This window comes from Zeus faber, assembly GCF_960531495.2.
Source record: "Zeus faber genome assembly, chromosome: 14".
Taxonomy (NCBI): Eukaryota; Metazoa; Chordata; class Actinopteri; order Zeiformes; family Zeidae; genus Zeus; species Zeus faber.
Window position 1 is genome coordinate 30,315,463 of NC_137200.1, and position 25,718 is coordinate 30,341,180.

The window sequence follows — 25,718 nt, forward strand, 5'->3', positions numbered from 1 at the left end:
CCACCCCAAAAAGCAATAAGCTACTGTTGGATTTTTGAGGATTTTAAATGTGTTACGGTTCTTTATGGCCTCCAGAAACTGCTGTGATCGCCTTATCTTCACAGGAGCGAACATCACAAGTGGGTTACATATTCATCTCCGAATGGTAGCCGTCCTCAAATGCGATTAATTGACGTTGCACCCACTGCAACAACATTTCAACTTTCAAAACCGGTTTATAAGTTGTTACGTTTTCCCCTTCGTCTCCAAGGAACACATCGGCACAAGAATAATGTCGAGTGAATGTTATCGAAAAAAAACTGCCAGTTGGTTAACAGCCCGGAGTTCATTGGTTTGCCAGATGATTCAAAAAATAAAAGAGATAAAGGAAAATAAATTCGGGAAAATCAATATAAAAAATTGCAGCTGGTGAACTGCACTGCACTATACCAAAAAAAAAAAACAATCTATGTGGAGTGATAAAGGCAAGGTTAATGTCCTAAACTGAGCTTGCTGTTGTGTACGACACATACTTACATGAAGCAGGGAAAGTCAAGGGTATCTGGGGAGTCTCCTCGGCTGCCACTTCCAGATGTAAAAAACCTGACAGTATTTCACACAGTTCTACAGTTTCGGGTGTCGTCACGGAAACCATTGTAATAATCGTCTTAATATCTTAGCGTTGATCCAACCTCCCATTTTGTGTCCGCTGGGTCACATGACCGTGCACCAAAAATACCTTATGCATCCACTAGACATATTGAGCAATTTTGGCTTTAGTACGTCCAGTTTACTTTCACGTGGCGTTTTCCAAACGGCCTCGTTGGCCACATCCCTCCATGTGGAGTTGATCACATCAACATCTGTGGTGTCACATCTGAACAAGTCGCCACGTGATCACATCAACGTGGAATGTGCTTGGCTCAAATGTAGAGCTACTTGAGACAAATCTATCTATCTGTCTGTCTGTCTGTCTGTCTGTCTGTCTCTCTGTCTGTCTGTCTGTCTTTGTATCTACCTATCTATCTGCCATGAAGAAATACAATTCCAGCATCTTTGCAACAGTCGAACAACAGTTATATGTGATTCAATGCAAATTGTCGTTTAGTGAGTGATTTGATGATATATTTGGGGTAAAACCTAATTTCTCTGTCACAGCCACCTGTGCCTGTCCTGACTCTGAGCTTTATCTGGCAACGGATACACTGGGGATCTGATCTGGTCTCCACGTGCCACAAAAAATAGGACGATACAAAAGTTATCTTAAGAAGGAGGTGGTGGAGAATAACCTGTCCTGACAAAAACAACAGTCTCAGAATCCAAATTCATCCATCCACAGCCTGCGCTGGCTGGGTCCTGGTGAAATGAGCCACCAAGTTGTCATCGCATCAAAAAGCATGGCTTTCAAGGCCACATGTAGGTGAGGGCTTCACTGATGCACCACCAAGCACACATAGCTGCATGTTTTGTTGACGAGTAAAGGCTGGCTTAAAACTGTCACGCACATATGAGTGCAGAGGGAGATGCTCCTCCTCAGGGAGAAGGTTTAAGCATTTTTGTTTTATGGGGTTTATTTGCCCTCAGCCACTCTTCGGTAGATGGAGGTTTTTTCATGCCGGAGTGAAGAGGGCAAGTTCATCAGTAATGGCTCCTTGGGTCAGTGTATTTATAGGTGCATCCCAGCTACAACGTTATAGAGACAGGGACGAAGGAAAATCACAATTTGACGCTTCTACTTCAGAATCAGAATGAGTTTATTCCGCCAGGTCAATTTACATATACTAGGAATTTGTCATGGTGAGGTTTGGCACATTTCACTTCAGACATTGCAAAGAATAATAAAAAAAAAAGCTTAACAGTCAGAAAAAATAGAAACAAACATAATAATAATAACAAAAAAGAATGAAAAGTCAAGTCAAGTCAGTACAAATACAAATAAAAACTGTCAAATATATAAGATATAATAAATAAATAAAAAACAGAAATAGTCACATATATATAAAAATATAGAAAATATACAATATGTGATGAATTATTGTTATGGTATAAAAATAGGGTATAAATTATAAATATCAATTCACACTTTGCTATTCTCTTACTACTGTGATTCAATACTGCAAGTTCTTCCAAGAATTGTCCGGTGTAGTTATCACCAGACATAATTCACAACAGTGGCCAAGTATCAATGTTTAATTTCATTGTAGATACCCAGAAACAGCAATGTAGGTTAGTAATAAAAAAAAAGCCAATAGGTACGAGTTGTACACTGCATAGGTAAACAAATATCAATCACCATGTGGTTATAAAAACTTGAATTGTGGGACCGAAGATAATGTCTTTTTTTCTCACATATCTATTGCACAATATAATAATAATAATAATTATTATTATGATAATAATAATATTCATAATTGTTAAATCTATTAAAAATATTGATATTAAAATAATATATTTTAAAAGTAGGAATAATAATAATAATAATAAAAATAATAATAACAATAATACAAATGGCATAATATTAATATTAATAATAATTATTATTATTATTATTATTATTATTATTTATAATAATAATAATTATTATTATTTATAATAATAATAATAATAATAAAAATAATAATAATAGATATAGCTGCAGACAGCAATACAAAGGGTCCAGCTTAGTTGTGTTTGATATGTATTACAGTTTTCCGGGTTCCCTGTTGAATGCAGCGTCAGCTCGACCGGTCCGTCGTCTCCTGGTTGTTCGTCTCACGTAGCAACCAGTATGCGGTCTGCACAGCGCAACCCCCTGAAAGCGATTGTTCCTGGATGACACAGTGCAGACACAAAAGAAAGGGTCAGTTCCTTCAATGGTTCTTAGAACTTCCTGCGGTGCGAAGGCGTCTTCTTTGAATGATTATAGTTTGTAAAACGTTACAAATTAAATTACGACAGTTTTTCCACAAATTTTTGCTCCAAATGTTGATCGCTTTTGATCAAACACGGACGACAAGACGTCTAAAATGTCCCGGTTCTAACAAGACCTCAACCATGACTCTGCAAACTGTGATTGTCTTGTTTCCAATACCTTTAGCCTGAAAAACACAGAGATTAAAAATAAAAAACGCCTGCGGACTGGACCCTAACCCTAATAATAATAATAATAATAATATTATTATTATTATTATAATTATTATTATTATTATTATTATTATTAATAATAATAATAATTATTATTATAATAATAATAATTATTATTATAATAATAATAATAAGAATATGAATAATATTGTTATAATAATAATTATTGTTATTAATAATGATAACAAACAGCATAGCAACAAACAAAATACACTTTATCAAACTAAATAAATATTATACTAAATTTTTAATGAGTATAATCATTTTTCTCTATTTCTCAAATTCTTACTCTTGAACTAACCAAGCAATTCCAAATAATTCTCAAAATTATCCTCCAATATTTTTGGGCCTTATCAATAGATACTGTAGCTCCATGCAAAAGTAAAGTGAGAGGCCGTGGTGCCGGGTGAGAAGCCGCACATTAAGGTGGTTTGTTGATGTTGTTGTTTTTTTCCTCCCTCTTATTTTTTTAATTATTGGCGGAGAACTTCAGCTCCCTCTCAAAGCCGTTATGTCTCTCCATCTAAAACTCCTCTCGGCCTTTGCTCTTCAGCATTTCTTTCCCAGTTTGTGCCGTGCCAGCCTGGCGCGGCTGGTTTGAAACTCAAACCATATTTGGGGGCCCAGAATGGCTGTTTTTGCTGGATACTAGGAATGCATCAGCTCTGAAAGGCAAAAAGGAGGCCGTTTCCAGACAGGAAGTGCGATCCTGTTTGTGCCGTGACTATTGGTCGCCCGCATCCAATACAGGGAAGATCATTCCGAGCTGCACGGGCTTGTGGATTTTTGTGTGTAACGGATAATTTATTCCTGGTTCACAAGCTGCGGTCTTGGTATGAGTCTATTTTATATATTTTTTTCAAGTAGAGCTCAAGGGGGAGAAGCAGCGGTTTGGGTGGAGGCTTCCTCCTCCACTCTGATATTCCACCCAGTGTGAAGTGCCGTAGTCACATCTGATTGTTTCTGCTGGATTCACAATGAACATGTCCCTGCTCCAGCTTCTAAATTGGCTCTTGTCAATGTCATTTCTTTTCTCTGATAAAGGATATAATTTTGTCACAGAAACATCACACTTCAGATCTATACAAATATAATATCGCGGGCCACAAGATATTGATTCCACCGAAGAGGCGCGTTATCCGTGAATGGCGCCGTATCGACGCAGATTATCAAGCGGCTCGGCGGCATGATGGCAAGTCAGAGCTTGCGTTTAAAAAATTGGCGTTTGTTTGTTTCACTTTAGATATTAAAGGCTGTGAAATAGAATCGAATAGTGACGTTTCACGCAAAACTTTGAGTCATCGCTGGATTTACTGATCGGAAAATCGCCCCGAACTTGTGCCAAGCTGAGCTCAGTACAGTTTGGTCCCGGTCAGGAGCCTCCTCCACCATTTCCCTCGGGGCCTGAACGTGACGCCAGAGGAGCCTCCATCACATCCACACCCGTTGGGTGCACGAGCTGCAGTGAAGCCAAGATGAGCTTTTTTACTTTTCCTTGAATCAGAAATTTCGGTATTGAATTCCGACATGGAATAGTGTTCCTATGATTTGCATTTACATGAATGAGCAATGTCGTGAATGTTGTTAGATTATATGTTAGTCTTTCGTTGCCCACACTCGCAGGTCTCCTCAATAATAAATACACACAATTATTTTAAATAATTGTCCGAAAGACCAGGAAGAGAAAACAATACGAGCTACCGTTTGCATGAGCTTGTACGTATTATTAGTTATTCATGTTTGTCAAGCGCTCAGCAGTGAGATTCCGGAAGTGAAAACCCCTTCATATTCTGAATGGAGCTTTTGAAGATTCATCTTAATGTGGTAACCATCCAAGGTAGACTGACCGGGAGCGGTGAGGCGGTGGAACCGTGCTACACGCTCCTGTAGAACCACCAGTCTGTGATATCAAGCTTGTTTGAAGAAAAACGTCTTCTATTCGCCGTGTTATGGAGAAGTACTGCACTACCCACAATCCTACGGTGTGACAGCGGCATCTCTGATTGGTGGAGCTCGCTGTTACCATGGAAATGTTTAGCACACCGGCAGTGACTTTTACCTCGTTTTACGTTGTTTTACGACAGTTTTACGACACTGTCGGCAAGAGAGTTGCTGCAACCACGGAACCCTACGATGGTTTACGTCACGTTTACCACGGAGCAAACCATGATTTCAACACTGTTATTAACACTATAAACACTGCAAATATTTTTTGTGATCACACAACGGCAGAGAAAAAAGGTTCCCTGACGCGGGCGTTTGTTAAGCCCAGGTACAGTATCCTTTGCATTCCTTTGGGAATGGATGCACTTCAGCTTCAAGAGCCGCTCGCTGCTGTTTGCAGACACGCATTCCCGATGCAGAAAGAAAGAAAGGAAACAACAGATGCAACTCTCAAATATGTGGCTGAAAGCATTTCACTTCTTCAGCTTTCTTTAGATACTTGAATAATGAAGTAGCGTGGACTCCCCCCGGCTTGGGTGGCGCTGGAGGGGAGGAGGCGGAGGCGGAGGCGGAGGCGGAGGCGGAGGCGGGCTCGCGGAGGGGGGGGTTAGGCTTCATAGAAAACAGGCAACTTCTTTTAGCCTCCACCTCCACCTCCACCTCCACCCTGGTCTCCCGCGTCGCGTCACCGTGCGTCTCCGTGTACTACACTAGTACAGTGGTAGGTACATTCGGCAGTCAATCGACAGCCAGTCAGTCAGCAGCCAGTCAGCAGTCAGTCAGCGGTCAGTCAGAGGCCAGTCAGTCAGCAGCCAGTCAGCAGTCAGTTAGCAGTCACTCAGCAGTCAGTTAGCAGCCAGTCAGTCAGCAGTCAGTCAGCGGTCAGTCAGCGGTCAGTCAGCAGTCAGTCAGCGGTCAGTCAGCAGTCAGTCAGCAGTCAGTTAGCAGTCAGTTAGCAGTCACTCAGCAGCCAGTCAGTCAGCGGTCAGTCAGCGGTCAGTCAGCAGTCAGTCAGCGGTCAGTCAGCGGTCAGTCAGCGGTCAATTAGTCAGCGGTCAGTCAGTGGTCAATCAGAAGCCAGTCAGCAGCCAATCAGCAGTCAGTCAGCGGTCAGTCAGAGGCCAGCCAGTCAGCAGTCAGTCAGCAGCCAGTCAGCAGTCAGTTAGCAGTCAGTTAGCAGTCACTCAGCAGCCAGTCAGTCAGCAATCAGTCAGCGGTCAGTCAGCGGTTAGTCAGCAGTCAGTCAGCGGTCAGTCAGCAGTCAGTCAGCGGTCAATTAGTCAGCGGTCAGTCAGTGGTCAATCAGAAGCCAGTCAGCAGCCAATCAGCAGTCAGTCAGCGGTCAGTCAGAGGCCAGTCAGTCAGCAGTCAGTCAGCAGCCAGTCAGCAGTCAGTTAGCAGTCAGTTAGCAGTCACTCAGCAGCCAGTCAGTCAGCAGTCAGTCAGTCAGTCAGCGGTCAGTCAGAGGCCAGTCAGTCAGCAGTCAGTCAGCAACCAGTCAGCAGTCAGTTAGCAGTCAGTTAGTAGTCACTCAGCAGTCACTCAGCAGCCAGTCAGTCAGCAGTCAGTCAGCGGTCAGTCAGTCAGCGGTCAGTCAGCAGTCAGTCAGCGGCCAGTCAGCAGCCAGTCAGTCAGCAGTCAGTCAGCAGCCAGTCAATCAGCAGTCAGTCAGCGGTCAGTCAGTCAGCAGCCAGTCAGCAGCCAGTCAGCAGCCAGTCAGCAGTCAGTCAGCGGGTGACCTACATGGTGTGTGCAGGTAGTTGGTGGCTTATAGATATTATTTTTTTCTCATATTTACTGTGTTTTTTCTGTGTATTTAGTTTATTTTCATCCTTCATGATGAGTCCTAAGAAGAAGGACGATGGAAAAGAAAAAGGCAACGACTCCCATTGAAAAACTAAGAAGGAAATCATAGAGAAATATGGGAAAAATTGCTTGGACATACGACTGTTTGACATACGACAGGATGTTAAACAGTCCTAAGTCCAGGAACCACTGTACGTCCAAACTCTGTTTCTTGTTCCACCTGAATGAAGTATGAAAGCATGATTCCCACCTGAGTCACTCTTACAGTTCGGCTCCGTTCAAGCATTTCATTGACATTGACAGAAAACCTCGTTTATTGTGCAAATATTGTAAAGGTTTGGTTTCAGCCGCTCGTCTGAGTTGTTGTGTTTTTCAAATCTCGATTGTGTTGTGTTTGTGCATATTGGTACCTTTTAATTGAACATATTTCCCAGTACATGACACACATGTGAAATCCGTTTGTACATTTGAAGTCGTCCCAAACTGAAGCGCCACACGCGGGTTGGGGTTCAAAGCTCCCACTAGTTTTTCAAAAGAACACCACGGTTTGATTAAAGACTTTCTTAATGACCCACCCCGGTGAACCCCGGATCATCCGGACACCTCCGCCTCCGCCTCCACCTCAACGCTCGTCCGTCTCCGTCCGTCCCCCGAGGCTCACGGTTTCCGTACACGTACACGCACGCGCACGCGGCCCCCTGACGTCCTCCGTCTCCCTCCGCGCGGCTTCCTCTGGGGTCGGACGTGTCGGCGCTCCGCCTCTCGGGTCTGACACCATCGGCTCTCTGGGTGGGAATGGCCGGGGATCTCACGATACTGCGCTCCCCTGTCCGACCTCCTCCCGGGGCCGCCCGCAGGCTTTTTGCCAGCGCGCCGTGCAGGCGGCTGTCCCCCCGTCTGTCCTCCTCCTGTGCTGCCGGGGTTCAGCTTTCTCAGCCCACCAGAGGTTTGATGTTGGTGTTGGTTTGGCTACGCTCTTAAAAAAGGGGCCAAGTCACTTAGCAACTCGTCCTCAGGATGTTCTCTGCAGGCACGAGGCTGAAGTGCATCACAAAAGGAGGGAAGGGGTCAGGGGAGAGAGCGTCAGGAGGGTCAGGCCGTGCAGTGATTCAGTGTGATCTCACGTTGTCTTGCATCGCGGTGGCTGCTGCTTTGGGCGGGATGTCACCGTTCCGTTCCCATTTCAAGGGTCCTGATTCCATTCCCTATAGATATATGGATGTTTTTATACATTCAGCAAACCCTTACATACTATTCATGCATTAAAATGCAAAATATTTCACAGAACAAATTCTGTCTCGATTCCAATTCCTCCTTATTTTTCTGCAAACAAGATAAAGATTATTGTACTGAACTTGCATAATTTCATGGAACTTTTTCTCAAAGAATTACAAAGTAAATAACTGAAATTGCCCTCTCTTACTTAACAAATGGTGTTTAAAAAAATGATAAAATCTTAAATAAAAAAAATGACCAGTATTCATAATAAAAGTGAATAAATAAAATGAAATTTGTGACTCCTAGTGTAGCGTAGTATTTTGTTTAATTTAATGAAAATTTGGCTGCATAACGTTCAAACAAAGTATCAATATTACAGTTTGCTAAATCAATTCAGAAATTGAAATAATGACGTTGAATCGTTTTCATTTAACCCAGCCCTCAAATCGAGGTCACACAATATTGATGTCTTCATTAACAACGAGGAGATATAAGAAAACATTTGTTGTACAATAAGTTCTGAAGTATTTGTGGGAACGTTCTATTTGAAAAGCTGAGAGAGGAGTTTGGGTCTGATATGATAATTCATATGAGTGTGCGTCATTGTCATAAACCTTGGCTGAATTCTGAAATCATAAGCACGGTGCATTTCTTGACGTAAACGTCCCGACAACCACGGTGGTAATAACATTTCCCGTATCTCGGAGCCCGAGAGGAAATCCATTGAAATGTTTTATCGCACTCTGGGAAATGATTTTTATATAAAATAAATATAACGGAAGCCGACATGCAGAATTTAATTAAAAACGAGCCAGGGCAACAATATATTTTACATACATTAAATCAGTATTAAATCACTATCGACCAACCATATTTGAAAATTGTATTCATTGAATGTACTTCAATCAGTAGGAAGAGATATGCATTCTGCAGTACATCTATTTTGTGACATTATATTTTATTTTATTATATTATAATGTATTACTTTTTTTATTTTACTGATATTTTTATTTTACAATTTTGCCACAAGAGAATGTGCTTTATTTAATTACTCATGGCTTTGCCGAAAAGAAAGAGATTTCAAGTACCTGAGGTGGATTTGGGGTTCAAAGCAGAACTGAATGACGGCATCTTCTTCTGCACCTCAGCTCCAAAAATATTTGTATTCTGTATTTTATTTTGGGGCCACTTCAAATTCAAGGGAAGCTGCAGTCACTTCCAGTGTGTCATGTCTGACAGCCCCAACTTTAAGTAGCTCACTTGAAAGCAATAAAAGAAAAAAAAAGGTCTTGTTTTAGCCGTCGTATCCAAATAGAGAAATTGAAGTTACCTTATCAGCTATCATGAGACAGCGATGCATATAACAGCTTTTATAGTACTCTGGATACTTTGCTGAAGTGATATTATGAGAAAGCGTTTGGACAGTTTTGTGCCTCGTGGATTACCGTGGCGACGTGCGTTCACAGCCAACGCAGCTTTTGAGACCGTTCATTATTATTGATCCCTCGCATCAATGAAAATGTGTCCAACTAAACCACCGCCCTCGGCCCTGACCCAAAAACAAACAAGCGTCTTTTAAGAATCCTAATCTCTCAAATGAGAATCTCATGACCAGCCCGTGCAGGCACTTAAAAGCAAAGTTAAAGAAGAAGGTTTTCCCTCCGTATAATATTTTAGTGGCATATTTAAACGCAGGGTGCCAGGGCACAAGACCAGCTCCTCTGGATGATTTTGTGCCCTTCATGTCCGGTGAGACGTCACGCCGCTGTTGAAATGTATTCAGTATGTATTGGATGTACCCTCCTCTACCCTCCTGCTTTCCATGAAGGTCAGGCATTAAAGGCCGATACATCAGTGGCCACCGAGACAAGAAACACCGCCTTCCTTTTCCTGCACTCACTTCACTGTCCACACACATACTGAAGCCATTTTCCAGTGTTTTGGAAGATTTCTATAGTGTTGTAGTGGGATTATTGTCCCAAATGTCTTTCCGTCTCTGAATGTTCTAATTCAGGCTGTATTCTCCGCATTAAGCGATATCTCTGCTGATGGAAAGAATCAGAAGTCTCTTCTGTCAATTGCCCTGAAAAATCAAAAAAAAAATCACCCCAATTCACTGCTAAATCTGCCTGTTGGCTGAATGTTTTCTTCACAGCAAACTGCTTTTATTTAATTTGAAATGAGGTTGAACTTTGATTTGAACTACTCTTTAGTTCACACCTCTCAACGCTGGCATTTGAAAAAGAGGGAAGTTTTCCATCCTGGCGGCACAGCGTTGGCGGCGACGGAGGGAGCGTCCCCATTACACACGTTACGCACGGTGTGCCGTTACGCACGCCCACAGTGTCCCCGTTACGCATGGTTACACACAGTGTTTTCTTTAGCTTCATTCAATTACAATAAATCCATCCACAATAAAAACACACTGTTATTATTAGTTTTCAGCAGAGTGGCGATCATGGAGATGGGTGGCGCCGCCAACCTCCTATCCTTTTAGAAAGGTTTAAAAAAACATGTTTTTTACGGTAAAATAAACAGCAGGGAGGAGAACGGGGAAGAAGGGTGAAATATGTGAGAACCTCGGGGAAAAAAGGGGAAAAAGAGGAGGGTTGACAGCGATGCTGTACTATTAGCTTCGATGCAAATACTTGTAGCATTTACCAGTGCGGCACACAAACACATGTGGTGCGGGTGTCCATGTCTTCCTGAAGAGGGAAGTGACGTCTTCCAACTCAGTGCTACTGACGGAATGACAGGTTCCCGAGTTGCAATGGAACATAACGTCAGAGCCGTGCGGAGGCCATGCATGAGCCAATGAGCGAAGAGAGCCGGACATAAAATAATCTCCAAAAAGCGTTTTTGTAGCATTAACGAGGCCAACACAGTCACGACAGCGATGTTTTTCAGCCGTTGACAGCAGGGTGCGAGGAGCCGCAGGTTGTTACGTTGCTTTCGCCCGTGAAGGTGTTCGGCCAGTCGTTCCAGGCGGCCCTGCTCGCCCCAGAAGCTTCCGAACCGTCTGGACACCGGGTGTTCAGGAGTCACCGCGTCGGCTTGGGATGATGCGTGACTGGCGACTCGGGGGCATTTGAGTCCCAGTGAATTTGGGTTTCAGCGAACGCCTGTGTACCGGGTCGCCCACCAGCAACTCTTTGTTCCTGAGACTCCCGACTCCTGAGTTCTTCCAAAGACTCGCTCCCTACGAGCCAACGTCTTTTCCCAGAAGGCCTCAACTTATTCTTGGGAAGGGGAGGGACAGAGGTTGCGGTTTGTTGACATCAATCTAAACCTGTTTGGATTTGGTTGAATGCTGCTTTCAGACTTTGTATGTCAGAGATTGTTTGTATATTTTAGCTGCTCAGAGCCACAGCGTGGGAGCGCTTGGACGGGGCTTTCCAGTAGTATTTGCAGAGTAATGATTCAAACCTTCGGTGACACTCATGTTGTCTTCGCCGAACCCCTCCTGAGGAAAATCAAAGGTGTTCCTTTACCGCCGCCTCTCACAGCGTTTCTGTGAAATTATTTTTGTTTTCTCTCATCAAACGTCCCCATCTGCTCCGTCCTCTCGGCGCCAGCTTGTACGTAACCATGAAACAGAAATGCTTGAAAAACAAGCGCGCGTCGGGAAATGGCCGTTCGTGAATGTAATGTACACAATGTTCTTCGCTTCACACATGACATTCACAATGATCTGCAGCAAATTCACATTTGAGTAAAATATTCGAAATAAGTTATGCTAAATAAGGACTTGCATGAATTATGGATGGTAGAGGATTTATAATGTCTATATCTTTTCACTGATTATGATAAAGTTTTATTTCATGCTCATCATTTTTATAATATTGTGATCATCTTTAATTCAATTGTATCATTTACATTCATAAATCTCTCATTTTATCATGACAAAAATAATTTAAAAAAATGCTTGCCGCAATTTTCCTTTTATAACCGTTGTTATACCTGCCCCGAACACGAGGTATTTGGGTCAGAAAGTTGCTTGGCATGAAGTAAGGTGACTCTAAAAAGTTATCAGCCCGACCAGAAAGTTTCCTGACTTGAAAAAAAGGCAACAAATTAAAGTTTAAAAGGGCTAATTAATAATTGAGTTTGTTCAGCGTCACTGTCACAGGCAGCTTGGCCCTCTGCCCTCCACCTGAGTCATGGAGTGCAGAATGTTTTGTCCATCATCGCCCTCAATATTTGGTCATGACTAGATATGGTCCCACTTTGGTTGCTTTATGAACCTTGCATATTTTTACATTTTTACATTTATTTCCTCCTGACGTTGCACTTATTACTGTTGGTCAGCGTTCAGCTATTGCTTTTTGTACTAGTTAACACCGCTGAGGCACAGTAACTAGTATGTGCCGAAATAATAATTTTTGAGAGGACAGTTAACCCCAAGTGCTGTAAAATCAATACCAGAAATCCATCTTTTTGGGTGTAAAAAGAGACAATCTAGCGTGGAAATCAGCTGACCCTGCTCTGCCATGGCCTGCCATTTTGCTATGACGTTGCCATTTTGTCAGTTTTGTTATAATTGGTTTGGATAGGCATTCATTTCATTTAGTCATTTTAGCAGACGCTTTTATCCAAAGCGACTTACAATTGTTCAAACACCGACGGACGCAACCATCAGGAGCAATTAGGGGTTAAGTGTCTTGCTCAAGGACACTACAGCATGCTAGCAGGAGGAGCCTGGGATCCAACCAGCAACCTTTAGATCACTAGACCACCAGCTCTACCGCCTGAGCTACCATCCCCACCATTCATCAGTGGAAAATAATCAATAGACTCACAAACGATTTGTTCGTAGATAATGAATCTTCTAAATGACTCGGGAGTCGTGAGTCACTCCGGCAAAAGAGTCGAACTTGTCCGCGACTCGGTAACTCCAAAAAGAGTCCAACTAACAGCTTTCCAAGGCCAGTCAGTGCAGCTGCTCTGATCAGACTGCTTATGATAATCATCTGGCATTTACTTGTAGTTGTGCTTGTAGGGATACAGAATTGTCCACTGGCCAAAAGTAAAATTGTATCAACACCGACATCTCTTGGTTAAACTCTGCTCTAACTAAAATATGTTGCATCCTAAGACGACGCCCTGTTGTTGGCTTTTTCAAACATGGAGTCGTTGTGTGTGCCATTTCTGGTCCAGTGACACTACTGAGTCTTTTGCCTCACCTCTCTGCCTGCTGTTAATAACATTTAATTCACGAGAGACTTTCCTCAGTTTAATTAGATCACTCATGAACTTGTTAGTCTGATTGTTTTTCTCTAGTTGTTACCTGTTGTTACCTGCGAGAAATAATGTTGAGCTAAATTAACCTTTAGACTGAAAAAAAGTGGGAAAGATAAAAAGCAAATGCCAAGCAATGGTTATTGCTAATAATTATTGATAATTACCAAGAATATGGTTGGTGGATGAACTGCTACACGCTCTGCCTAGTCCAGGGGACACTAAGGCGCTTTGCAGTTATGCCTCGCATCCAGCCACACTGCAGAATGAAGGAGGAAGGAGGAAGAACACGGAGGAAGCCGTGTGAGGCTCAGGAGCAGTTAGGGGTTATGAGTCTTGCTCAAGGACATCTCTACAGGAGGAGCTGGGGATCGAACCAGCAATCCTCCAATTACCAGGCGACCCGTTCTACCTCCAACATGCCTCATCTTTGGGATGTTTAACCATGACTAGACCTGTGGGGTATGATGCAGATGTTTATTGGATTAACCACGGACAAAATCAATTGTTTTGCCTGCTCTCATAGAAAAACCAAACGGCTTAAAATGGAACAAAATTCTGATTAGGAATCTAAACATGTGTGTTGAGGTTTATTTCCTTTACTGTTAATCCAGGAAACATTTGATAACCATTCAAAGTTTGATGAGGCTCTCTACTTAAGGCCTTAAGCCTGCACAGAGCTCCAGCTCGGCAGTGACTCCTCTGCTTCCTATTCGCGGAGGCTACTAGACGCATCATCCGGCATGTTCAGCCAAAGCAGAGGATCTCAGTGTAGACAAAGCAAGGCATCGCTCCCCTGAGTGATTAGAAGGCTTCGTTTCGGGACATTTCTACCTTACTCGTCCGTCCTTGAGATATGTACATAGTATTGGGAGACCTTTCCAAATATGATCATCTGAGAATGTCAGAGATGGCTTCAAATAACATGACAACAGCATTTTGGGGTTTCGTCTTTGACCTTGGAAATATTGCAACCGGCGACGCCGCCAGAAATGTTTTATAGGGGTGGCCAGGGCTGGGGGTTTATACCATATCTGGCATGTCACGCCAACATTAACGGTGAGCAAACAACATTCATTTTTACACCTATAATGAGGGTTAGAACTCCAGAGAACCGGGGAGTGAGTGGAGCGTGTGCGTGCAAGACGCGTGGGGGGCCGCGGCCAGCGTTTGTCCCACCTGTCAGATCGGCGGTGGCCAATGAGATGTTAGTGGTGGCCGTGGCGACCCCAGGCCTCCCCCTACAATCGCCAGTGATTGCAGCCGGTCCATCATCTAATAATAATAGAGTTACCGTGCCGATATCTGTGGATCGGCGTGAAGCAGATTCTATAGCATCATGGCTGTAAACTGGTTATTATCCGGTGTTAAAAGGTGTTACGTATGATCACTTCAAGGCTTGTGTATACTTAGTGTGTGGGGTTTACAAACAGGGAGAAAGTGCTGTTGCACCTCGAGCAACGAAGGAGACACGTTTCCACACCACGTGACCAGTCCCGAGGGACAGCGAGTTCCCTCACTTTACACCGCTCGTAAGAGCCAAGCGGCCTCCTCCTCAGAGCCACCACGCCCACCAGGGACCTTCAGGTCGGCGCCGGGTCTTTTGTTGGTCTTTTGTTTGACCTTTTTTTTTTTCGTTGCCTGCTTATGGTCAATAACCGTATAATTGTGTGGACCCACCATTGATATTTTTGTCTGGTTATATTGAACTTGAAGTAATATTTGTGTTGTTCTAGCATCTCTCTGTGTTGGGGTTGGGAGGTGGTTTCTTTTCTTTTAAATACTTAAGTCATACTTCATCCAGTGAGGTTGAGAGATTATTCAATTTCTTTACGATACAAAGGTCAAACTGAGCTGAGTTGAGTTGAGTTCTATTTATTATTTAGAACTTTGTGTTTCTCGTGTAAATACGTAGGGTTAGTCTTCATGACACATACCTGGTTTGTTACGTGTAACTAGATGACGCCTGGAATCAAGGCTTATTTGACAGACACAGTCACACAATTGTAATCGTTATTTTAAACTACAAATCCACTAATAGTATTGGGTTTATTTGTGAACGAAAGAAGCCGGGGGGGCTGCTCATACAATAGAATACTTGGGGTGTGAACATGTCTACATGGCATTTGAGGGAGTCCTTGCACTGTATATCAACAAGGATGTCAAGAGCCAGAGAGCTTGTGCTGAAGATGATCACAGCTGTGTTGATATACTGTCTAACAGGACGACCTTGAGTAGGATATTGCCGTCAAGCAGTTCTATTACAAAAAATGCTCTTGATCAAGTTGTGGTAATTTGAGACGACAAATTCTGACTTTATTCAGCTCTGCCAACAGAGACAATTCCTTCACAATTCCACTTGCGAGAAAAATATTGCCAATCAAGGCGTACAACTTCCTGACCGCAGGCTGGAGAGCTAGTAAAGTTGAATGGTACATATAGTAAAACATCAGATTGCTGTTATCAGCACTCATGAAATGCCTCTTGTCAAATCAAATTATGCAGCCGGAACTAATTGTTGTGTAAACCCTGTTTTGCAGGACCAAAAAAACCCTAAAGGCTGAGCTCAACTAAAGTGTTGGCTCTTCAACAAAACACGTAATAAAGGTTTACAAGCGAAACAGTTTTGAGCAGTTTGTATGGAGTGCGGCAGATGTTTCCAACAAATTGTCTGGCAACTATCAAAGACAGATGCATCAGTATCAGAGTGCTGAGGTCACCTTCTCCACCGGTGTCACGTCACACTGGTACATACTGTACAGAAAGACCTGTTTTCCAACCAGAACGATGATTTATTTATGGAGAAATATCCCTGGAAAGAGCAGATTCTGTCCACTCTGTGACTGGAAGGAGCAGACACCCTGGTTCCTGTCAGAAACAAAGGCTTCTTTCTGGCCCGCCAAGCTATTTGTTGTCCACAGATGTGGACGAGCTGAGCAGAGCGGCTTGACAGCTGTAATAGCACATGGACTTTTAGCATCGGAAGTGAAAGAGAATAACGGATGGCAGGGCTTTTCTTCAAATGCTGTGATCCTCCAACATTTTCAGTCTGGTTTGTGTGTTTGTGTGTTGTGTGGTCACTTCAAGATGGCCATACAACTGTACTGCCAGCAGAGAGAAACTCTCTCAGCCAATTGCTTCACCTGACCAGATTACTGGAATTAAAAACTCCAATTGCGCTGTACAGGTTTATTTTTTTGCTTCCATTCCAATATGAACAGCTGCCAAAATGGAAGCAAGCCTGTTTTGCAATTTATTAATGAAGCACAAACGCCACAGGTTTCCTACAGTCTGAGCACTATGGCCTGGATTGTTACTTATAGTCCGCTGCGCAACAGGGTAAATGTAAGGAAAACATTTCCGGCTGCAATCCTCCCCTGGAACAAGATGAAATGCAATGCATACACCTGCAAAACCCCAAATACAAAATCGACATTCGATTTTTCATGTTGCTCCATCACTGTACTGAAAAGTAATGAGTAAGGATTCCCTTTTTTGTGAATATATTGTTGTTGCATTAGATATTTGTATGCATTTATTGGGAATTGAACCTGGTTTTTGGGTGACTTTGGATGCTGATTAAAGTCCCATTGCAGCTACGAAGACCCTGAACCATACGTGAAATCTCATCTGCATATTCCCTTCGCCTCTGTCGCCAACAACTGTTTCCAAATCTTCACACTCACTTTGTGATGTCTTCCAGAGCAATTTCTGCGTAAGATAACCAACTGCTGACAACATGAAAAACAAAAGAAAAAAATTGGAAGCTTTATACACATCTTTACAAGTATACAGAGATATGTAATCATTATAATAAAACCAGATACCAGCTCTTACCAGAACAAGAGATGTAAAACGTTAGGCTTGAAAACAACAGCGTGTGTTATATGTTCACTGAAGCTCTGGTGGAAATTTCCAGAGTTGTGAGTGAAGACTTGGGAGGATGTTCATAAATATGTGAGACAACCAATCTCCCTCTTCCCCAAGACACCCATCACGCTCAATAGCACTCTGCCACCTTAAGAGAGCATTCCTGTTGGGTGCGGTCGCAGAAGGGCATAAAAAGAGACGGATGATCTGTACCGAGGGGACACATTGATGTCATTGGGGAATTGAGAGATGGTTATCAAATTCCAGCCACACTTCTTCAGATGTTTACAGGTAGGACATGTCATACAGTCCAAGGAGGGAGTGTACGAGACGAGGAGTCCCCGTCGGCATCTTTATCGCTCAAAGACAATCTGAGCAAACATACATCACAAAGCTATGATTTACTACCTGAATATTCCAAAGCAAACACAGTGGCACTACATGAGAAACGGGAAGGATCTCGAGATCCAGATCCCAGATGAACCCTGGAGCGAGATGAATGAGCAGTGACAGAGAGTTGTCATTAATGGCCGGTATAAGCTCTGTGATTACAAATGACACAGAACGCGTCTTACGCCTGAGACACTGAAGTGTTTTGAAAGCTGTTCGTCGCCTCCCCGTCCCCGCTGCAAACCAGAGACCGGGATGCTCGTACTAGTTGGATGCTGTGGGACGGAGATTGTAGAAGATCCGATCTGAATCTTCTCCCAAAGCATGGAGCGTTTTGTTGGCCTCGCTGTTGCAGCTGCCAAATCTCGCGTCACATCTGAGCGGATTCACCAGGATCCCCCCATTATTACTCAGTGGATTAATGAGTTAAATTAATCTGCTTGTTTGGAGAAAATAACCTCTGCCCCGTGAGGTTCCATAAGGCTTGGGACCCATGGATGACTTTCATGGAATCTATTTAACTTACTAACTGTTTTATTTTCCGTTTTTCTTTTTTTCTATCTCTGTATCATTACTTTTTGGGGAGGGTGTGATGTGGAGGACCCATCTCTGTGTGGGAGGGAGGGGTGCTGTGTATGTACTGTATGTGTTAGATGTGAGATGGAATATTTCTTATTATGGCACTGGTTTTATGTTCTGTCCTGTTCTGTTTTGTTCCACTGTTAATATGGATAATTAATAAACAGAATTCAGAAGACGGCTCATGCTCAGCTCAGACTACGTGATGCTGGGCTGATGTTCCGCTCGCCAACGGGTTTTTGGAGATCATGTTAAATATATGGTCGTGTCGGGATCGAGTTGGGACTAATGCAACGAGTTCCAGCTGATGAGAGCAGACGGGGAGATGGAGTGCAGAGAGCAGAGCCAGAAACACACAACATACCTGTTTTACTTTTCTTCTCTAGGTTTTTAATGTATTTCCTATTTAAATTCTCCTTTATTCATTTTTTTTTTACAGTGATGAAGAACATCATAAAAAACAAATAATCCTGTCCCGCGCGTGGTACGGTGTCATTCACGTCTAACGTGTGTTTTGGTGACAAAGCGTAGCTGTGACCCCACGGCCTGGGCTGGGATTCCTCCTGGTCAAAGATCTGCTGACGTGCCACGCCCTGTCACCGTCCAGTCATGTAGAGTGAAAACCACAAGACGGCACGATCCCCCATCACAAGGCAGAAAGTTGTGCAGTGTGAACAGTACAGAGATCTGACCACTTTGAAGGTCCTGTCGTGTGTCCAGGGCATGAAGGGCTTCAATAATAAAGGACAACCTTCAATGAAAGCAATCAACGTTGGATTTTATTCACTGCGGATCATCTACCTTTGGTAAAAAAAACCTTTAAAAAGCCTCTAGAATTGGATCCACCGCCACTAGCAGCCCAAAACCAAATACGTCAACCTTATTTTATTACTACTTAATCTTTTGAGAAAACGCTCTCTGGGTGTAATGCACATTAAGCCTTTAGGATATATTTTCAGCTTGACTACATGCACAATAACTCATTGGCCAGGAATTCAATGTGTGCATCTACGTTTTGCCACCTCCTATGAACGTTAGTGGGTGCGAGATGCCTCAGCTTGGAGTCAGTCAAAGGACTGTACTGATGGAGGTCTTTCCGGACGACTTGTTCGCTGTTTATTTTCTCCTGTGAATCACAAAACCTCTCAGATGGCTGGTTCTGAACATGCTCACACATGGCGTGCCCTCTCTCTACTTATATGTTATCCCCATCCATTGTGTGGCCTGGCTGGAGGGGGGTGAAGCGCAGATATCGTGGGGTTTTGGCAACCAAGGTAGTGGTAAAGCCTTTTTATCACACCTAAACGGTTTCGTCTCCTAAAGCCAGAGTGAGATTGCACCCGTTCGACTGGGTGGCAAGAGGCAATGGCACTGATTTGTGGGGGGAAGGCCAACGCAGACGCCGTGTGGGGGGATTAAAGGTGGTGCTAGTGGCGGAGATACCGCACTGGGGATTTTCTTGTTAACACCTATGATCCGGGATGCTATCGGTCTCTCTTTTTTCTGGGAGATAAAGTCGATTGAATTTCAGAGCATTCATGTCATGTCCATGTAAACCTTTAAACTATTACAGTGATGGTTACACTTACAATGTTTTTTCTTAAGAATGCAATGAAGCGTTTGTATGCAAACTGCCGTTACTGAAGTTCAGCCAAGAGCTTCTTCACCTTTGAGCATGCTTGTTTGCCGGATTCTTAAACTAGTTAAAGTTTATGTGGAGTGCTGCCGTAGGTCTAGCGTTACCTGCCAGAGAGCATCATGAAATATTGCAAGATATTTTTAAGAAGGAGACAGGGGATAACTGAATGTGAACAAGTCCAAGGTTGTAGTCATGGGTGATAATGTAAATGTAATAGGACCGGCTTAGTTGGTGAAGCTCGCGAAAGATCATTTCCGATTGAGCTGGATATCGATAACAAACTGTCTTGGTCTGATAACATGGAGAGTAGATACATATGATGAGATACAGAAAGAAGTGTTATTCCTAAAAAGGCATGTTAAATGGAGGCTCAAAACGCCATCCTTACTGTCCTTACCATCCTAACGTCCTTACTATCATAACCGTCCGTACTATCGTAACCGTCCTAACCCTCCTTACCGTCCTAACCGTCCTACTATCCTAACCGTCCTAACCCTCCTTACCGTCCTAACCCTCCTTACCGTCCTAACCGTCCTAACCCTGCTTACCGTCCTAACCGTCCTAACCCTGCTTACCGTCCTAACCCTCCTTACCGTCCTAACCCTCCTTACCGTCCTAACCGTCCTAACCCTGCTTACCGTCCTAACCGTCCTAACCCTGCTTACCGTCCTAACCGTCCTTGCCGTCCTTGCCGTCCTTAACGTCCTAACCATCCTACCCGTCCTAACCGTCCTTACCATTCTTATTCTTGCCATCCTTACCGTCCTTACCGTCCTAAACATCCTTACCGTCCTTACCATCCTTACCGAAATATAAAGCTGTCGTCCTGTCGTGTCAACTCTATAATTATTATAATTATTATAATTATAATTAATAATTTGGGTTTCCTTTACATAAATTGGTAGAGAAATTTGTTTTCTGGGCCTCCAATCTTCTTGCAAACATAGCGCGCAGGCATTGTACTGGACTGTAAAACAGTTTGTCAGATGATGTCATGCAGCAGTTTTCTTTATGGGGGGGTGTTAAAGCCTTAACTGATTCACTTGGCTTTGTACAATATCAGTTTTTCTTGAATTATTTTTGCTAAACGGATGAAAATAATGTCTCAAGGGGTTAGAAACAATTGTGAAATCTTTGGAAATAGGCCATGGCGCAAGCTTTACGACATCTTATTCCATTTCATACACAAAAATGTCAATGAATTTAAGTAGTGAGTATTTTAGTGAGGATAATACATTCATATAGAATACTTTTATTAGAGGTACAGTATGACAAAAAATTTGGAAATTACTTTTGGACCTGTTATGGTTTGATAAGCTCTTGACTTGACTTCATCTGCAGCAGTATGTGTTATCTATTATTATCTTTTAAGAAGGCGTCAGGGGTGACACAGCTTGGCTTGTGTCGTTGTTTCGGAGTTTCCACAAAACATGTTCAGGGGTAGAAAATTTCACTCATTAATATAAATTGACGTTAACCTGCAAATTGTCTGTGCCCTCTAGGTGCTGACTGGCTTTCCGGCTGCAGCTAAGGGGCAATCGGGATTTCCCAAGAGGAAGATGGATGAAAAAACAGAATCTACCTGAGGATGACCGTGACCACCATGCCTCACAATGCCCTGCTAGGAAAACCCAGTTTGATCCTGTGGTGATAACTCCCTTCCCCCCATCTCCTTAGTTTATTGTTTATAACCCCCATTAAATGAGTATCATTCTACACCCAACTGAAGCCTCTGTGGTATGACTGGAAGAACCCTTATTTTGGACATGTTTTTTCCTTTGAGTGTGGCCGGCCAGCATGGCTGCCGTGGAAGGCGGCATAGCGGTGCCCAGCAGATCACAGATCGCTGCATGTCTTGGATCTTGGGACTCGCGCTCCACCTGACCCTCTCCTCGTGTCAACGGGTTGACCTCAAACATCCCATAGTGACCACCGGCTACGGGAAGCTGCGCGGCATCAAGAAAGAGCTCAGCAATGAGATCCTGGGCCCCGTAGAACAGTACCTGGGTGTGCCGTACGCCACCCCGCCCATCGGAGAGCGTCGATTCCAGCCCCCCGAGGCCCCGGGCTCCTGGCAGGAAATTCGAAACGCCACACAGTTTGCGCCCGTGTGTCCCCAGAACGTGCACGGCGTTCTGCCCGAGATCATGATGCCTCTGTGGTTCACAGATAACTTGGACGCCGCCGCCACCTACGTTCAGAACCAGAGCGAGGACTGTCTGTATCTCAACGTTTATGTGCCCACTGAAGACGGTGAGTCACTCAGGCCTCCTAACAGTGAAATATCTGCTAAACATTTCCCCAGAAATGAAATAAGTCACTTTAAGTGTTGTTGCTGTAAAATACTTGTCAGAATCAAGCTTTGAATCAAATGAGGTCCCAAAACCTTATTTTCCCAAATCTTGATAACTGTCCTGCTGTCTTTGCTTTTCAGGGTACAGTAAGTGGCGCTGTTTAATGCTGTGCAACATCTTGTGCGCAGACGTCTCTATTTAACAAATAAGTTGGATTGCTATGATTGAGTAAATCATTTTTTCTTTAAATAGAAATCGAGATGATTAGCTCTACAAAGCATTGTTGCTGTTTGTACCTAATGCAGGATTATACAACAGAATCTAAGACTTATCATTAGTTTTAGTGGTGTAACCGAGCCATATGAACCTAGATACACACCCATCAGCCACAGCACTAAAAGCACCACTAGTCACCACTAATACTGTGCAGCTCCCCCTCGTGCCACCAAATCAGCTGTGAGGTGGAGGCAGTGACTCAACCAGACTCTGGTGGAGTCACTGCAGCAGCAGATCCTTTAAGTCCTGGAAGTTGGAGGGGAGGCAATGCGTCAATGAGCCCCTGGCCGCCCATTACTCGCTCTGTGGACTTGTCCTTCCTTGGAGCACTTTTGGTAGTAACCACTGCAGAGCGGGAACAGCCACAAGACCTGTGCTTGTGGAGATGCTCTGACCCAGTCGTCCAGCATCACAATGTGCTCCTTGTCAAAGTGGCTCAGATCCTGACCACGCCCATTTTTCCTGCTTCAACACATCAACTTCAACAACTGACTGTTCACCTGCTGCCTCACACATCCCAGCCCTTGACAGGTGACACTGGAATCAGATGATCAATGTTATTCACTTCACCTGTCACTGGTTTAATGTTGTGGCTGATCGGTTTATACCCCGAGACATATGAACCCCAATTCAGAATCTGCTGGTGCAAGAAATGCACGAAAAGAAGAGCAGTAACTTATTAACAGAATGTTCAAGTTACAGTATGTTGTACTGAAAATATCTGCAATTGGCTCACTGGCATTATTGCTACAATATTTAGTGTGTGTGTGTGTGTTGGTGTGCGTGTGAGAGAGAGAGAATGTGTCTGTGTGTGTGTGTGTGTGTGTGTGTCTGTGTGTGTGTGTGTGTCTGTGTGTGTGTGTCTGTGTGTGTGTGTGTGTCTGTGTGTGTGTGTCTGTGTGTGTGTGTCTGTGTGTGTGTGTGTGTCTGTGTGTGTGTGTCTGTGTGTGTGTGTGTGTGTGTGTGTGTGTCTGTGTGTATGTGTGTATGTGTGTGTGTGTGTGTGTGTCTGTGTGTGTGTGTCTGTGTGTGTGTGTCTGTGTGTGTGTGTCTGTGTGTGTGTGTCTGTGTGTGTGTGTGTGTGTGTGTGTATGTGTGTGTGTGTGTGTGTATGTGTGTGTGTGTGTGTGTGCGTGTGTGCGTGTGTGTGTGTGTGTGTGTGTGTGTGTGTGCGTGTGTGTGTGTGTCTGTGTGTGTGTGTGTGTATGTGTGTGTGTATGTGTGTGTGTATGTGTGTGTGTGTGTGTGTATGTGTGTGTGTGTGTGTGTGTGTGCTTGTGCGAGTGCACGTGTGTGTGTGTGCGTGCATGTGTGAGTTTTACACAATTGGAAGTTTCTCACGATAAAATCCTCATTAGAAACCCGTATGGAATTTCAGGCATAGACTTGAATAAATGATTGAACTGAAAGAATGGAACAGTTCAGTGTGTTATGAAATTGGATAATTGCCTTTATTGTCATTAGTAGTTGGCTACGATTAGCTAGATGATCGCAATAATGGAAGGAGAAGATAAGTACAGTACTATAGAGAAACGGTGAAAGGCCTTACTGATCCCTCTAAAAAAAGAAAGAGGGAAAATACTAATGCATCCAGTTGTACGTTTTTTGCGGAAATCGGAATTAATGTGCGCATTAAAAATGTGTGAAAAGAAAGAAACCTCTTGTACAATTTGGAATATCAACCATGGACTCAAGTATTGGACTTCAATGGACTTGCGTATCACCAAACTGTGCAGGAGTCAATCAATTGCCAATCAAATCAATTGGAACCAATTTGAAAACACCAAAATACAGTCATGCCCGAAAAACAAAATCAAACTAAAATCCAAAATGTGCACTCACTAGTTCAGGTTTTTCATTTAATCTTCAGTGTCGATATTTGGCGGTGAATAAGTCACTTCCTGGCTCTCATAGCACCAATCAGAACGAAGGAGGCAAAGAGCAGCAGAACCAGCTTCGTTACCATAGCGACCCCTGTAGCTGATGGCAGCCAATTAACAACCCAACGATTGACAATCAAGAAAAAGAAAACGGAAGCGATCGATTGCAGCTCATTCCCTCCCCATCTTGTGTGTGGCTCAGCGTGCTCTGGCAACCTGTACGTCATGAAGCCAGTGCACCAAGGGGAGGAAGGGGAAGCTTTGGACGTCTGACAGAAGCACATCCAAGTACCAACTGTTTACTACAAGTGTCCATCTGCGGTGAAGTCAGCGCTGAAAGACGTGATCTAGAAAAGCAGTCAGAACGGTGCGTCTGGTTCAAGAGAACACATCTGGCATGAGAGCAACCTTGTCATGACCAAACAGAAGCAAAACTGTGGAAACGTACAGACAGACAGACGGACAGACAGACAGACAGACAGACAGAGACAGACAGACAGATGGACAGACGGACAGACAGACAGAGACAGACAGACAGACAGACAGACAGACAGAGACAGACAGACAGATGGACAGACGGACGGACGGATAGATAGATAGATAGATAGATAGATAGATAGATAGATAGATAGATAGATTACAGTGTCATAGCAGCTCACATCAAAATATGCAATAATAAGGCAATATAATAAAAAATAAATAGCAACACACAATAAACCTCAAAGTTATCTAGAAGATGGAAAAATGTGATCATATACAATAAACCTAACAATTAACAGTAAATAACAAAATATGACAACAAACAGGAAACTTAATGCTAAACAATAACTATGAACCTACAAAGTAACAACAAAAAAATATATAAACATGTGTAAAATGTAACTGAGATGAATTTGACAATGTACATGAACCTAGACACTGAAGTAGAATGGAAAAATGTGCCATGTACAGTAAACCCAAGAAATTGACACAGAAAAAAAATGAACTAATGACGGAACAAAAATGCATGAGGAAGCAAAATGCTGACGACGACGACGACGACGACGACGACGACGACGCTAAACTTTAAACGATGCCACATAAACCTGGAAATGACTTCCCTTCAGTACCACCCAGCATGTTGGAGGCAAATCATTTCTGGCTTTTTTTACAAAAGGAAAAAGGAAAAAAGGAGTTCTCACACAAGATGAGCTAAAAGAATGGAGGTCTTACCTGCGGGAGGTTTAAATGTAGGTAGGTTGTTGCAGAGGCAGATGCCTGGTGTGCAGCTCCGAGGCCATGGAGCCCTGGCACATCAACCGCAGAGATAAGCGTCCATTTTCCGTCCCAACGCTCTCAGGAAGTGTTAAAAAGTTTCACACGTCGAGGTTAAGTCTGCAAATAGAAAACCTGTGACACACCTGAAACAACTTCATAAAACACAACATCATGACAAAGATGTGTTGATGTAGGCTCAGTGCAGAACAAGGGTTAAGCATATTA

At 43.4% G+C, this 25,718-nt stretch overlaps 1 protein-coding gene across 1 annotated transcript in view; it reads left to right on the forward strand.

Moving 5' to 3' along the window:
- Positions 1-21,525: 21,525 nt before the first annotated feature.
- Positions 21,526-25,718, forward strand: part of nlgn2b (neuroligin 2b) — a gene marked incomplete at both ends in the record, with an annotated part of 45,746 nt that continues 41,553 nt past the window's right edge. The window contains one exon of the mRNA XM_080014374.1: positions 21,526-22,039. Coding sequence (XP_079870500.1) covers positions 21,526-22,039 — 514 coding nt within the window. The remainder of the gene's footprint in view (positions 22,040-25,718) is intronic.